General features: G+C 67.7%; 1 protein-coding gene across 1 annotated transcript; it reads left to right on the forward strand.

The window, feature by feature from the left end:
* The first annotated feature begins 349 nt into the window (after positions 1 to 349).
* Positions 350 to 14,702, forward strand: EDN3 (endothelin 3). The gene is made up of 5 exons (XM_055137426.1): positions 350 to 476; positions 853 to 1,132; positions 11,423 to 11,596; positions 12,100 to 12,153; positions 13,491 to 14,702. The coding sequence occupies exons 1-5, from the start codon at positions 440 to 442 to the stop codon at positions 13,525 to 13,527; spliced, it is 582 nt and encodes a 193-aa protein (XP_054993401.1). The 5' UTR covers positions 350 to 439; the 3' UTR covers positions 13,528 to 14,702.
* Positions 14,703 to 15,083: the final 381 nt, after the last annotated feature.

Genomic DNA, 15,083 nt, shown 5'->3' on the forward strand with positions numbered 1-15,083 from the left:
CTCACCATAAAGGGGGGGGGGGGGCGCCTGGGAGGCCCTGAGGTCTCCCCCAGAAAGGGACCCTCGGGCGCCCAGCGGACTTTGCTCCTGGAAGGAGCCTCCGGAGGGGGGAGGGGAGGCTGCGGGCGCCTGAGTCACCCCAGAGTAAAGTACAGGCCGGTGTCCTTAGGTGAACACAGCCCTGGGCAGCCCTTCCCTGGGAGGGGGCGCGCCCCCCGCCCCGCGCCGCCCCCGCCCCGCGCCAGCGACCCCCGCGCGGCCGGGTTCAAAGGCCCGCGCGCTCCAGCCCCTCGGGGGCGGGGAGGCGAGGGGGTGGCGCGGGAGGCCAGGCCGGCCGGGGCCGCCCCGCGGGATGGGCAGCGCGCTCTGAGCGGCGGCGGCGGGCGGCGGGCGGCGGGCGCGGGGCGTGCGGGGCGCGGGCGCGGCGCCCCCCGGGCCCATGGAGCGGGGGCTGGCGCTGCTGTTGGTGCTCGCAGGTACGCGGGCCGGCGGGGGGCGGCGGGGCGGGCGGCCGGGGGGCCGGCGGGGCGCGGGCGCGGGGCTGGGGCTGGGGGCCCGCGCGCCCCACTGCCCGCCCGCCGGGCGCCAACTTCGCGCGAAGTTTGCGCGCCGCTCCCCTCCGGGGGCGCGCGGGGCGGGCGCGCCGAGCAGGGGTGCGGAGCCGGGAGATGCAGAAAGTGAAAATAGGCGCCGGGCTGCAGGCATCCGCCCCGCTCCCCGACGGGCACTGCCGGGCGGGGGCCCCGCGGCCAGACCTGGCCGGCGCTCGGGTCGCCCCCTCCTCCAGGTGTGTGTGGGCAGCTCCCCCTGCAGCCCCCCGCTCAGCACCCCCCTCCCCTCTGCCTCCCGCAGGATCGGTGTCTCTGCCCCCACCTGGGGGTGCTGGCAGGACCGGAGACCCCCAGGCCTCCCCTGCGGCCCGCCCCGAGGGCGACATGAAGGACCCGCTGACCGCTCCGGCCGCGCAGGGCTGGGGTCCCCCGAGCCCCGGGCAGGAGCAGGGCCCGGCCGGGTTGGGGGTGCAGGGGGCTCTCGCCCGGCCCCGTGCCCGGCGCTGCACGTGTTTCACGTACAAGGACAAAGAGTGTGTCTACTATTGCCACCTGGACATTATCTGGATCAACACGCCTGAGTGAGTTGGGGGAGGGGCGCCCGGCTATCCTCCCGACTCGGGACCCTGGTCACTGAGCCGGGGCAGCAGGGCCGTTTCTGCTCCCGCGGGCCACGTCGGGGGTGGGGGGAGGCCTTCCTGGGCGAGGAGGCGACACCTGAGACCCTCAGTGCCCGCCTGGCTGGCTCAGTGGTCCCTGCTGCCCGCCGCCTCCCAGGGTTTCGGATTCCTAGAAAGCAGCGGCCCGGCCCCCAGGGGAGCTGCCAGCCCCTTCTCCTGCCAGAGCCTCCTGCCAGTGCCAGCGCCACGCTTGCTTCCCGCTGCCCCTGGCCTGACGCGGGCTGAGCCCACCCCTCACCTGTGCCCCGGGACCCCGTCAGTCCTGGCTGTCGAGATGCCACCGGGCCAGGCTGGTGGCACCCCTCACCCCTTCCCCAGCATGGGTCCCCAAGGGACAGCACCTCCCTCTGGCCTGGCCGTGGGCGAGGGGTCTCCAGGGCCCCCACTGGCACCTCCCGGAGGGCCGGAGCCTGTTGCAAGTGCGGGGACGGACGGGCACCCTGGCTGCAGGTGGGGTGCAAGGGCAGTGCCTTCCCTGGCTGATGCCAGGCGCCCACTTCAGTGTCCAGGGCTGACGGCTGGCCGGCCCCTCAGCAGCTCTGGAAGGTCACCCCCAGGCCGCTCAGAGACGTGGGGGCCACAGGGGGCCGCCCCTGCCCAGCGCCCACCCCCTCCCAACGGCCTGGCTATAGTCTGAGTGTGGCGGTACCCAGAGCCCGAATGCCGGCACGTCCAGCCCAGCCGTGGAGCCCTTGGCAGCAGACCCCGCCCGGGCCCGAGAGTGGGGACGGGGCCAGAATCGGGGGGGCCCGGGGGTGACGGCTTGAAGCCGGCCGGGGCAGAGCAGCAGGCCCGTCCCGACCCATCTCTGCGGGGGGGCTGGGCTGCTTCTCGGGGATTAAACATGGTGTCTGGGGAGGCCGAGTGACAAGAGCCAGATGCGCGTGCTCTGCAGTCGGACCCGGGACGGTTTTCACGAGGGCTTTTCCGGAGGGTCTGGGTGGCCTTCGTTCTCCCCCTGCCCCCTCCCCCTCCTCCCCACCTCCCGGACATGAGCCGGGTCCTCCTCCAGGTCCTTTGGACAGGGGCCGGGGAGGCCGCGGGGACAGGCCGGGCTCCTCTGGGGAGGACCTTGGAGAGGAAGGGGGGCTTCCTGGAGGTGTGCCCCCCCACCCTGCCTCTGTGCCCTCCCGGGCATCTCCCACTCGTCCTGGGTGTGGGCCCACCCTGCAGCTCTCTGCCGCATCCTGGTCCTAAGTGAATGAACTTGAGGTGCCCCCCTTTGCCCCCCCGCCCCCGCTGCCGACCCTCTTGTCCCTTGTCACGGGGGTGGGTGACAATCCTGCTTTCCCCCGACTCACCCCATTTCCACATCAGGCTGCCGCGGGGAGGGGGCGTCCCCGAGATCTCAGGGGCTTCCTGCCCAGGTGCTGCCCGGCCTCTGGGCTCCTCCCCTGCGCCTCAGCGGTGCCCGGGGCGTCTGGGCATGTCGGGGCGGGGGCCTTCCGAGGGAGCCCAGGGCCGCCCGGCTCGTGGCCACACACTGCGGGTGTACGGGCCACTCCTCGCCGCCTGGGCACGGCCCCCGGGCCTCCGTTTCCCCCCTGGCCTCCTGGGCCCGGCGTGTCCCGAGCCCACGCGTGTCCCTGCGTGGCTGTGCCCGCAGACCCTGCCGCCGCGGGGCCCTGGGAGGCGCCCTGCTCCGCCACCCCCAGACGCTCCAGAAACCGAGGCCCCAGCCCGAGGGTGGCTGGCCCGGGAGGGTGCTGGGGGGTTCCTGGGGCGCACAGGGGTCCGTCAGGGCACGAGGTGCTGGGTCTGGGTCTCTCCCGGCCAGTGTGGCTCGGGTTCAGCCCTGCTGCCTACTGCCTGCTGCCCACTGCCCGCTGCCCACTGCCCGCTGTCCGGGCCAGGATGGGTCCTGGGGATGCTCAGCGCCTCTTGCACCTGTCTGCCTGTGCGGGGGGCTGGGGCCTGCAGGGTGGGCACGAGAGGGGGTGTGCGGGTGTGCTGTGTCTGTGTCTGTCTCAGTGTGTGTCTGTGTGTGTCTGTGTATCTGTGTGTGTCTGTGCTTCTGTCTGTGTGTCTCAGCGTGTGTCTGTGTGTGTCTCAGTGTGTGTCTGTGTATCTGTGTGTGTCTGTGTTTCTGTCTGTGTCTGTGTCTCAGCGTGTGTCTGTGTGTGTGTCTATGTGTGTCTGTGTGTGTCTGTGTTTCTGTCTGTGTCTGTGTCTCAGCGTGTGTCTGTGTGTGTGTGTCTGTGTGTGTCTGTGTCCCTGTGTGTCCCTGTGTCTGTGTCTGTGTGTCTGTGCCTATGTCCCTGTGTGTGCCTCGTGTGTCTGTGAGCGGAGTGCGTCTGTGTCAGGGCCCGCACTGGGTGGGTCACAGCAGGATCCCGTGCCCGGTGGCCCTGGTCTTCCTGCTGGCCGTTGTCACTTTGCTTCACAGCGCCCAGCGCCTGCAGGGCCGATCGTGTCTGAGGCGGCCGCCCAGGGCCCCGGGCTGTGACGGCCACTCTGTGGGGCCTGGCCCTGGCAGTGAATGGACTGTCCCGTGACCCTGCGAACACCACCCCAGCCAGCCTGTCCCGCCACACGGGGATGCCCAGGCTGGAGGTGGCCGGGGGCTCCGAGTCCCCGACTCTCCCCGAGGGTGACGGGCGAGCGGATCCCTGCGGCCCGGAGCCGCCACGTGACGGAGACCACAGACAAATGGGAGCCACATGCTGGCAGGGCGGGAGTCTCAGCGGGAGGAGCAGCTGGGCGCGGGAGGGGCCGGGTGCCCTGGGGCCTCTCCCCTCCGCGGGGGGCATCAGCCTCTGGCTCCCTGGTGAGCCGACCCCTGGCATGCGACACTGGTCACCCCCCGTGACAGGGACAGCTGGGGGGAGGGGCGGCTCCAGACAGGCCCGACTCACAGTCTGTGACGCGCGTCCACGCCTCCGGCCCACAGGCCCAGCGGCCTCCTGGGCGTCGTGCTGGTCACGAGGGGCCCGTCAGCCCATATCCTCACGGGGAGACGGGGGTCCAGGTGTCCCGTGGCGTGGGGCATCGGGACCCCAGTCTCCTGCCAGGTGGGCCCCTGGGCCTCACGGCGGGGCTCAGGGCCTGTGGGTGTGGGGTGAGGGCTCAGGACTCGTGAGCACCCGAGACAGTTCCCGCGAGCCCCCTGTGTGTGGGGTGGGGGTGGAGGGTGCTTTGGGGCCTGCGGGCAGGTGGGCAGCCGTGTCCTCTGACCCAGCCCCTGGAAGCTGGCCCCGGGCTGTGGGCGCTGCCTCCCGCTCTCGCCTGTGAAGGCTGTTCGGGGCTGAGCGTGGGGACCCGCCGGCCGCCCGGACCCCGTCTGTCGTCTGGTTTCTGAGGGGGCCCAAAGCTGGGTTTGGAGGATGCTCCTGGGCCAGGCAGTGCCCGGGGCTCCCCGCCCTGCTCCGGAGGGAGCCCTGGCCGTGCCGGGCCGGGCCCGAGGCTGTGTGCGAGGGCCGCTGCCCCCTGCTCCCTGCGGAATGTGTGGGGCGGCGGCTGGCCAGGGAGGACGGAGCGTCGGGTCCGTCTGTTCCCGTGTCCAGCAGTTAACCCCGGGCGGGGGCGGCCCCGGGCACCCTGAGACTCTTACTTTCGGGCCCCTCCGGCACTGCAGAGCGACTCCCCGGAAATGCTCCGGATGCCAGGCGAGGAGGGAACCAAACAAACCGGGATTGACTGCGGGTGACGAGCGGCGGCTGGGAGGGCTGAGCCCAGGGCCGGCGCTGCCCCGCACCTCTCGGGGCCTCCCGGCACCCCACGCACACTCAGGCCTGGGGCCGAGGCCGGGAGCCCAGTGCTGAGACGCCCCCTGTGAGTGAGTGCAGAGCCCGGGGCTGCTCCCTCCGCCCTCCCGGGGCCTGGAGTCGGGGAGAAGCTGGGGGCAGATAGGCTGAGTTGAGAGGGGGAGAGAGAGGAGAGAGACAGAGACAGAGATACAGAGAGACAGAGACAAACAGAGAGACACTGAGACACAGAGAGAGAGAGACACTGAGACACAGAGAGAGACAGAGAGAGACAAACAGGGAGACAGAGAGCAGAGAGACAGAGATACAGAGACAGAGACGGAGGCACAGAGACAAACAGAGAGACATTGAGACATAGAAAGAGACAGAGACTAACAGAGAAACAGAGACAGAGAGTGACAGAGAGAGACACAGAGATACAGAGACACTGAGACACAGAGAGAGACAGAGAGAGACAAACAGGGAGACAGAGACAGAGACACAGAGAGAGACAGAGAGACAGAGACAGAGAAGGAGGCACAGAGAGCGTGAGAGCACAGGCTTGTATGCACCAAGGCTGGGAGGGCGTGACCCCGAGTGACCCCGCGGGAATCTGGCTTTCTGCGCCTGAGAAGGACTTGAAGCGAGGAACTTGGCCTCAGATCTGAAGCGGATGAAAGACCAACATTCTCAGTGGCTGTTCCTGCAGGAATGTCAAGCAGAGGAGGCGGCGCAGGCGGCTCCCCTGGACGAGCCCGGCTCCAGCTGCCCTTCCTGCGGGCCCGGATCCGGGCCTGGGGTTTCTGCAGCGGGAAGGGCCAGCTGGCCGGCAGGAGGAGGTGACCAGCTCTCACCCGGGCCACGTCTCCATGGGAAGGAGAGTCCCGTGACAGGCCTCACATTTTGAGGGACTCTGTAATGCGCATGCGTGCATACAAACATACACATACACACACATACACATACATACACACATGCACACATATACACATACATATACATATACACATACATACAGACACATACATGCATACACACATACACATATACACATACATACACAGACACATACATATATACACATACACACATATACACACATACACACATATATACACGTATACACATACATACGCGTGCATACACACAGACACACACATACATGCACACATATACACACAACACATACACACATGTACACATACACACATATTCACACATGCACACATACACATACACACATCCATACACACAACCATACACATATACACAATACACACATTCACACATTCACGCACACACACACACACACACACACAGGCACGCACGCCTGCCCTCTCCTGCAGATTGGAAGGGGTCAGTCCGGGCTCAGCCCCTCTGGCTGGCTGCGGGTCTGGGCCCTGCTCAGAAACCTGGACCGTGGGGGGTCTCCTGGGCCCTGCAGTCTCTCCCGCTCCCTGGCTGCTCCTCCCCAGCCCTTGCACTCAGGGACGCTGGGTGTGGGGTCGCGGCGACGCCCCTGGCTGTTCAGAGGCCCCGTCGTGGCCACTCGCTCTGGCGTGTGGGGAGGCCCCGGCCCAGGCCCACGCTGCCCGAGGGGCGGGGCCCACTGGGTCTCCCTCCCACGTGACTGCAGGCTCGGGTGCTGACTGTGCTTTTGAGCCACGGCTCCTGGAGGCCCCACGCACACAGCGGGCACAGACGCCGACACGCCTTCCCGCCGTGCTCCTCGCGGGACGCTGGTGCTCCCGCGGGTGCCGTGCCGGAGGGCGTGGAGCTGGGCCCGTGGCCACACCTGTGTGTGAGCTCAGCTCCGTGGCACGTGGGCGGGACAGCGTGTGCCCAGCGTGGGCCGATGGCGCCTCTGAGGACCCTTGGGGCTCCTGGAGGCGGCTGTGCTGGTGCTTTGCTTGCTGGAGTCACGTTCTGGAACCTTCCGCATGTGTGGCTTTACCGGTGGTCTCTGGACAGAGGGCCTGGTGGACCAGGGCGGTCACCTGATGGTCCAGGGGAGAGCAGGCGCAGGAGTGGCCAGTTCCCCAGGGAGGAAGGGTCGGGCCCGAGGGGAAGCTGGGAGACCACCAGCCCACACCAGCCTTGGCTCTAGAAGCTTCCGCCGCCTGTGAGCCTGCGCCGGCCTTCCACAGCCTCCTCCTGGCGCTCAGTGCCCCTCGCCCGGTGCCCTGCCCGGAGCATGTGGAGTAAGGCTGGCCGCCCCAAGCACCCTCCCTGGACCCCTCAGCCGAGGACTCGGGAGCACCGTCGTGTCCACCGGCTCCTGCCCGGGGGCTCCTCTCGGTCGGGGGAGGGGCTGCGGCACCGTCGGGTGGGGGGAGCAATGGGGCCGCAGCTGGGGCAGGAGAGCCCAGTGTGGGGTAGCCACCTCCTAGTTCCCGGCAGACGGGCTGTGTGTGACGTTCTGGAACCTTCCGAGTGTGTGGGTGCAGCGCGCCCAGCCCCTCCTCTCCCCCAGCTGCCCAGCCAGCCCCTGGGCCCACTGTGGTCCTCCCTTTGGGGGGGGGAGTTACCCGGAGGGTGAGCGCGGCCTTCTGACATGGGCAGGGCCGGACCGGGTGGAGGCGGCTCCTCCTCCCCCTTAGTTTTCAGTCGTTTCTCCCTTTACTGAGTGACATATCCGGGCGCCACGGCCGGTACGGCCCCTAGAGCTGCGGGCGTCCCAGGCCAGTGTCCCCAGTGCCCCCGGGCCCCGCCCACCCCAGCCAGCGCGTGTCTAAGCTCCGGGCTCTCGGGGCCACTTTCTCCGCCGAGAGGAGAGGGACACGCTGACGGTGAGGCGCTCCAGGCCCCCCACTCCCTCCCGAGCCCCCGTCACTGCCCAGGGTCCCCCTGACCTCCCCGGGGTCCCCGTCACTGCCCAGGGTCCCTCTGACCTCCGGGGTCCCCGTCACTGCCCAGGGTCCCCCTGACCGCCCAGGGCCCCCTCACCACCCTGGGCCCCTGTTACTGCCCCAAGGCCCACGTTACCCGCCAGGCCCTGCCCCACACTCCCCCATGTCTCTTACTGCCCCCCTCGGTTCCTTCCCTGCCCGCCTCCTTTCTATGGCCCAGGGTCAAGGGCCATCTGAGTCCCCCGCCGTGGGCCCGGGTGCTCCCTGGTGTTCCTCGTGTCGTGTCTGTCTCCTGCTGACTCATCTCCCCTAACACGCCGGCCCCAGCTCCACCCGCCGTGTGGCACGTCGCGCTACTCCGTCACTCCTCGAGACCGCGTAGTATTCCTCTGCGGCCCGACTGGCCCTGCACCGTCCACCCCGTGAGGGCGCTGAGTGACGCGGGAAGGAGGATGCGCATGGCCTGGGGTGGGTGTTTGCGTCCTGGGCCCCGCGGCAGCCCCGTCCACCTTCTCTGGAAAGCTCCAGGCTGTCCCGGGGGGCGGGGCCGGACAGCAGCCCCCCAGCACAGAAGTTCCTCTCACCACCTCCCCACTGACGTCCCCACTGACGCAGGCCGCGCCCGGCTTTTGTCTGCCTGTTTCGGTTGAGCGGTTCCGGGCGCGAGCGGGTGTCACCGTCGTCTCCGCCTGGGCTTCCTGAGACCAGGTGATGACGAGCACGCGTGTGCCCTGGCCGTCATCTGTCTCCAGGGGAGGGTCCGTGTTCCCTCTCCCGGGTCCTGATAGGGCTTGTGGGCTCTTTAATTGATCTCTGTGAGTGTTTCAGACAGTTTGGGGTGTTGCCTCTCCCCATCAGTTGGTGTTTTTCTGATTCAGCCTTGCAGAGACGGTTCCGTCTGGGGGAGTCCCAGCGCTCTGTTGCTTTTGCCAATGGAGCCGTTTCATTTAAAACCCTTTGGGGTCCAAATTTTGGAGGATTCTGTCTATACCTTCATGAACGTAGCCTGTGGATTCTTGCCTGATCTCCAGGTCTTGATCCACTTTGAATTGCCTTTCGTGTAAGGTCTGAGTTATTTTACCCCGAGCTAGCCCGTTTTCCCATCACGTTTGTTGGAGATAATATCATTACTCCCCTTTGTAGAAAATTAGTTGAGCATAGACCTAGGGACTTGTCTTTCGCCATCCACCTGGTCCGAGTCTGTCTTGTTCCAGTACCTTGCTGTTTGGATAACGATATTGTTATGGGACAGTTTCCAGTTGGGTAATGAACTGTCTGGCAATTTCTTTTTTTTTTTTTTTTTGAGCATGGCTCTGGCTGCTCAGGGCGTTTGATGGTTCCACATAAATTTTATTGTTGCGGTTATAAGTCCCTGAAGAATGTCATCAGGATCTGGATTGAAATCGCATCAAACCAAAGAGTCGTTTAGGCAGATGGTCATTTTGACAATATAGATTCTCCCAGTCCAAGAGCAGGAGACGTTTTCCGTTTCCTGAGGTCTTCCCTCTTTTCTGTCCTTCACGAGTGTTTTACTGTTTCCCTGCTATAGAGATTCTGCCAGAACAAGGCTCTTCCCCGTGGGAAACAACTCCCGAAACGGGCACAAACACCCCCAGGCCCTCCGACTAGGGATGGGGCTCCAGAGGCCCCATGAGGGGCGGGGGGTGACTCTGGCTTTGTTCGCTGCACTCGGGCGGGCCCGGGCTCTCTGCGGTGCCAGGGATCAAACCCGAGTCTGCAGTGCCCCCACGGGCCCCCACGGCTTCACCCGCGTTGGGCCTTCCTGTGCCTGGGCTGAGGGCAAGGCTCGGACTGCAGCTTCCCACCGGGGCGGCCAGCCCCTCCGCAGGGGGCAGTGGGGAAGGTCTGCGTGGGCGGGGGGTCAGGGAGTTGCTGCCGGCCTCCCTGCAGTGGGTGTGGGGGGGCCTCGTGCCAGCCGCCCACCTCGAGGCTGCTGAAAGGGCAGAGGGAGTGTCAGGAGGGGCCCCGGGCAGCCTCTGGCCCAGGTGCCCGCACGGAACCCGGGGGGTCGTCACATTCCCTTCACTGCCCCAGCCTCCTCCCCTTCCTCAGAGACGGACAGACACTGGCAGGCAGGCGGCCGGCGGTGGAGCGAGTCGGGGCCTTGTCCAGAGGCAGGTGGAGGCAGGGAGGCCCCGGGTGCTGGGCCAGGACGCGCTGCCCGAGGCCCAGTGCTCTCGGCCCACGCGTCACCCCAGGGAAACCCACGCGATCTCTCTGGGTCCTGAGCGGGGGGAAGGGGGGGCTCAGAGCCCCGCCCAGCCCTGGGGTCTGCGTCCTGCGGGCGAGGCGGGTGCGAATTCGCCCCGGGTGCGAATTCCAGCTGGACTTCAGGCCCGGCCCGGTGGTGGGACTCGCTTCCTCACCGGCGGGCCAGGGCGGGCCAGCCTCATCCCGGGGCCGCAGGGGCGTCCGCCAGGAGGGGACCCCACTGACGTGGCTTCAGACCTGCCGGGCTCTTGGTGGGAAGGGGCCAAACCCGCGGGGGGGGAACAAACCCTCGGGGGTGGGGGGGCCAAACCCTCGGGGGTGGGGGGGCGGAAATTTCCACTGAGAAACGGGTGACCCGGCCTAACGCCAGTGCTCAGTCTAAAGTGCTCTCGCTGCTGGGAAAACGCGCCTCAGCCTGGCCGCGGGGCCGCCTCACCCGCTGTCTCCTCCTGGCACCCGAGTCCTGCTCCCGAGGGAGACGGGGCCTTTGAGCCAAGGTTCGGTTCCAAACAGGACAGAACTGACTCGTGTCTCCCTGTGGTGACCCGAGCCTGCACCCTGCCCCCCAGCCCCCCCAGGCGACCTGTCCCGCCCAGCCCGGCTGGGGGCAGCGGGTGAGTCCCAGGTCACCCCAGGACACCCCCATTTCCTCCTTGCCACCCCAAAGGCTTCGTGGCGAGGGCTGCAAATGAGACTCAATTGAACTGGGTTCAGTTTTGAAATCAGGAGCTGTCAGACCCCCCATGAGCCGCGGCTCCGACGTCCCCCGGGGCTCGCCCAGACCACGGCGGTTAATCTTCGGGGCCGGCCGGGGGACCCTGATTTATTGGAAAAGTCATTTTCGGCCACACAAGTTTCCCCCCTTGCCAGTGACTCAGCAGTGACTTTGGGCTTGTCCTGGGCCCGGTCTGGGCGCCCTCACCTCACCCCGGCTCCCAGCCCCGGGCGTCCGGACGGGCTTCAGAGCTGGTGGCTCGAGCGACACCGTGGTCCCCCCCGCCCCTCTTGGTCACCGTTTCGGGGTTGTTTCCACCCCTGCGAGCTTTTCCCAGGGCGGGGGTGGGGGTCCAGCCCTGCCACCTTCCCGCACCTGCGCTGGTCTGGGCAGGGCCTTGTGTGGGAAACTCGTCTGCTCCAGGGCGTTGGCTGGGACCCTCAGACGCCCTCGCCCGTGTGTCCACGTTGGGGTCCAGTGGGCGGGGAGGAAGACGGGCGGGAGGCAGCGTCCAGGCCGGGGGGCGGAGAGCCCTGGGCGCCCCCGAGGGGCAGTGCACGCAGCCTGGGCTCTGGCCACCCCCACCCCAGTGGCCTCCTGGGACCCCACGCACCAGGCCCGGCCCGGGGACACCCCACCCCCTCGCGCCCCTCTCTGCGGGCTGCTCTCGGGACCCCGGAGGCCATGGCCTGACCGGGCTCTGTCCTTGCAGACGCACCGTGCCCTACGGGCTGTCCAGCTCCAGGGGCAGCTTCCGGGGCAGGAGGGCCTCGGGGCTATCGCCGCAGAACCCGCAGGCCGTGCCCAGGGCCCGGCGCTGCACCTGTGCGGACAGCAGGGACCCGGCCTGCACGCGCTTCTGCGCCCGGACCCCCGCCGGAGGCAGGTAGGACCCTCCTCCTGCACGCACGTTGGCTCGGGGTGGCACAGGTACCCCGGGGCTGCCCCCTGGGAGGGCTGTCCATCTTCTGGAAGAGTCCAGCACGCGGCTGCTCTGGATGGGAGTGTGCTGGACGCTGCCGGTCCCTGGCCGTGGTCTGAGTAGGTGGTGGACACTTCGAGCTTGAAGACATGTCCCCATGCATGCCCACGGGGTCTGCCCTCCTGCCGTCCCCCTGCCCGCTGCCCCCCTGCCTGACCCGCCCACCCCAGGCCTCCCAGGTCTCGTGAGTCGCTTGAGAGTCGGGGTGACGTAGGGTGAAGGGTCTGAGTGGGATTTGGGTGTCCAACCCCTCCCAGGGGCCCCGGGGTTGGGGGGGCAGCCAGGGCACAAGGTCCCCATTGCAGGGGGTGTGAAGGCGGGGCTTTGGCCAGCAGCCCCCAGGGTGGGGGTCCTGGGTGTGAGAGCCGGTGCCTCCAGGCTCGGGACCTACTCTCCCCGCCCCCCAGGGATGCGAGAGGCTCCGAGGAACCCCCAGCGCGGAGGAAGGTCAGGCCCGCGAGGTGAGTGTCCACGCTCGGGGGTGCACCCCAGAGAGCTGCTGGCCCCCGAGGCTGCGGTGCCGGGTGGGGGGTGACCCTTGGGGGCTGGAGCCTAGGGGGGCTTCATGGTGAGCCCGAGTGGTGCCTGCCTCCTCGGCACCCCTGCCCCCCTGCCCCCTGCCCCCTCTCACCCGGGACCCTCCCTTTCTCGGTGCAGACTCTGGCTGGGGCTCTGCCGCGGTGTGTCGGACCCCGGAGACCCCAGGGACCTCCCGGTCTCTTGTGGCTCCTGCGGCCGCCCAGGGCTCCTGCCCCCTTTGCTGCCCTTTCAATCAAACTCCTTCCTGGCGGCCGCCCACACACTTGTGCGGGTCATTTACGTCCACCGTGATCGCCAGAGGTGGTGGGGTCCCGCGGGGAGCGACCGGGGGGCTGAGGCCACGCCTGGTGTCCCGGAACCTGCCCAGCGCGGGGCTCCCAGCTGTCGGGAGGGGGATCTGTCAGCTCCTAGGATGAGAGCGGGCAGGGAGGGGGCGAGCTGAGGCGGTGGCGGGGCGGGGGGGTGGTCCCCCAGGAGAGTGAGTCAGCCTGGCCTGTCCCCCGAAGCCCTCCCGGTGAGGGGAGATGTGATTAAAACTGTCCATCCGTGGCATTCATTCCTTCACGCGGGCCGCCCTGAGCGGACGGAGGCAGCGGGAGCAGGGCCAGGCGGAAGAGGGTACAGCCCCCAGTGTTAGGGGGCGAGAGCTGGAGACAGGAAGTGGCGGGGGGTGGGGCTGCAGGTTGGAGCGAGGGCCAAGGGGCTGAGGCAGGGAAAGGGCGTCAGGCAGAGGAGCGGGAGGTGCCAAGGGTCTGGGGTAGGAACGTGCCAGGACCCCCGACCACGCTGCCTTGTGGCTGTGTGCTCACGGTTCTGTGGGGCATTCAGGCGATGGGGGCGGTGGTGCTTGGTTTTCCTTGAGAACCGGGAGGTGGGCCCGGGAGACAGACTCAGAGGGGGAGGAGGGGCCTGCTCCGAGCTGGTTGTGACCCCACGGCCCCACGGGTCAAAACACGGGTGTGCCTCTCCAGGGCAGCGGGCGTGGCGGTCAGTCTCTGGAGGTCAGGGCGGGCTGAGGGCGGGCCCGGGGCCTCGGGACAGTGGCTAAGACACTGGCCTGGCACGTGGCCCCCCGGCACCCACACAGTCCCACCAAGGCCCGCCAGAGGGGTCCTGAGCACAGAGCCAGGAGCACCCCCTGGCCTGGCGTAGTCGGGGGGGGACGCCCCCAGGGGCAGCCGACGAAGGCGGGTGTCTGCGGGCCGTCCCGGCTCCCCCGTGACCGGCTCCTTCCTCCGCCCACTTTCTCCCCAAACAGGTTCAAGTCCAGGACAGAGCTGGCCGGGGGCGTTTAGAGGCCCCAGCAGCACCTGCGGCCCGGCTGGGCCCCCCGCGCGCCCCTCTGCCGCCCTCCGGGACCCGGAGTAGCGCCTCCTTCTCTCCGATCATCTCGATCATCTCGGCTTCTGCACCCGCCGGCTTCCTCCCTGCTCCTCCCGGGGGAGGGGCCTCGCTCAGCCACAGCCTCGCCCCTGCCTGTCCCCTGCTCCCCTGGGGAATGAGGGGGAGGGAGGCGAGGGGCTTCTCTTAGGGCAAAGTGCCCCCAGTGCTGCTTCTCTGCTCTGAGACCCCGTTTCGAATCTCGGCCGACGGCAGACGGGTGTGGGGGCTTCAGGAAGAGAGAGGCGTGGGTGGGCGCTGGCCGGACAGCTCCTCGCTGGCCCCGACTAGGGTCTGAAGCAGGTGAGGGGTGGACGGGACCCTCCCGCAGTAGGGAATGCTGGCTGAATGCACTCGGAGAGGAGAGGAGAGGGGAGGAGGAGGGGGAGAAGGAGGGGGAGGAGGAGGCCCGAGCTGCTCTCTGGGACGAGAAGCGAGAAAGTGAGTGTCAGCCAGCTTGAGCCCCGGGACACGGCAGCCCCCGGGAGCCGTGGGCCTGGCAGGCCTCGAGGCCTCGTCCTCCACGTCCTCCAGGGCTGGGCCTGGCCCCTGCGGCCTGGTTCCCGTGTCCAGGCTCTCAGGGCGAAGACTCGCTTTTGGGCATCTGTGCGGTCTCGGATGGCCTCCTAGCAAGCCACGCAACACGCTCTGTGTAAATGCTGTAAATTCCTATTTATCGCCACACCCGCAGCACCTGGGGCCCCGCAGGCCCCGCCCCCCCCGGGAGCTGCTCTGGGTCTGGACTTCGGGGACCTGCTGAGCTGAGGGGGGGCTGCGTCTCTCCCCCGAGGATGCCCAAGCCTGAGGTGCTGCGGCCCGAGGGAGGGAGGCCAGGGAACGGGAAGGGCCGGCTCCCGAGCCCGGGTGCGGGGCCTGGGTTCCAGGCGCTGCGGAGTGAGTCTGTCCCCTCCCGGGCGGGGTTGGGGGGCTTCTCTGTGGGCAGAATCACGGACGGCGGAGAGAAGCGATTATTTATTGTGAAACTTCTCCATCCCCTGCTTTCCGCGGAGCTGCCCCACGCGCCCTGTACGGCGAGAGAGAGAGAGAGAGAGAGAGAGAGGGAGAGAGAGAGAGAGGGAGGGAGGGAGGGAGGGAGAGAGAGAGAGAGGGAGGGAGGGAGAGAGGGGGGGAGGGAGAGATCCGCAGTGGCATCCTGAATCCAGACTTCTGTTCCTTAGAGCTTGAATCGCATTTTTAAAAAACCGCATATGCACGGTCGAGCTGTGTCTCGAGAGCCCGTCCTTCATCCTGCGGCCACGGAGATAGCGACTGTCAAACGCATAATAAAGAACCTCCCCCGCTCGCTGTGATTTGCGGCTGCTTCCCAGGGCGGCGAGGTGCGGGCGGCATATCAGCTTCCATGGGCCTCTGGAGAGGACCCCGAGATAGAGTCGGGGGCAGAATCCATCTCGAGTCAATTTCCGAGGCGGGCGCGAGGGGCGGCTTGAATGTCAAGGAAGCAGCGGGATTT

The sequence above is a fragment of the Sorex araneus genome, chromosome 5 (assembly GCF_027595985.1).
Source record: "Sorex araneus isolate mSorAra2 chromosome 5, mSorAra2.pri, whole genome shotgun sequence".
NCBI lineage: Eukaryota > Metazoa > Chordata > Mammalia > Eulipotyphla > Soricidae > Sorex > Sorex araneus.

Coding starts and splice junctions, on each gene's coding strand:
- EDN3 (XM_055137426.1), top strand. CDS start 440: ATGGAGCGGGGGCTGGCGCTGCTGTTGGTGCTCGCAG. Junction 1,133..11,422: donor ATCTGGATCAACACGCCTGA/GTGAGTTGGGGG, acceptor CTGTCCTTGCAG/ACGCACCGTGCCCTACGGGC. Junction 11,597..12,099: donor CGGACCCCCGCCGGAGGCAG/GTAGGACCCTCC, acceptor CCCGCCCCCCAG/GGATGCGAGAGGCTCCGAGG.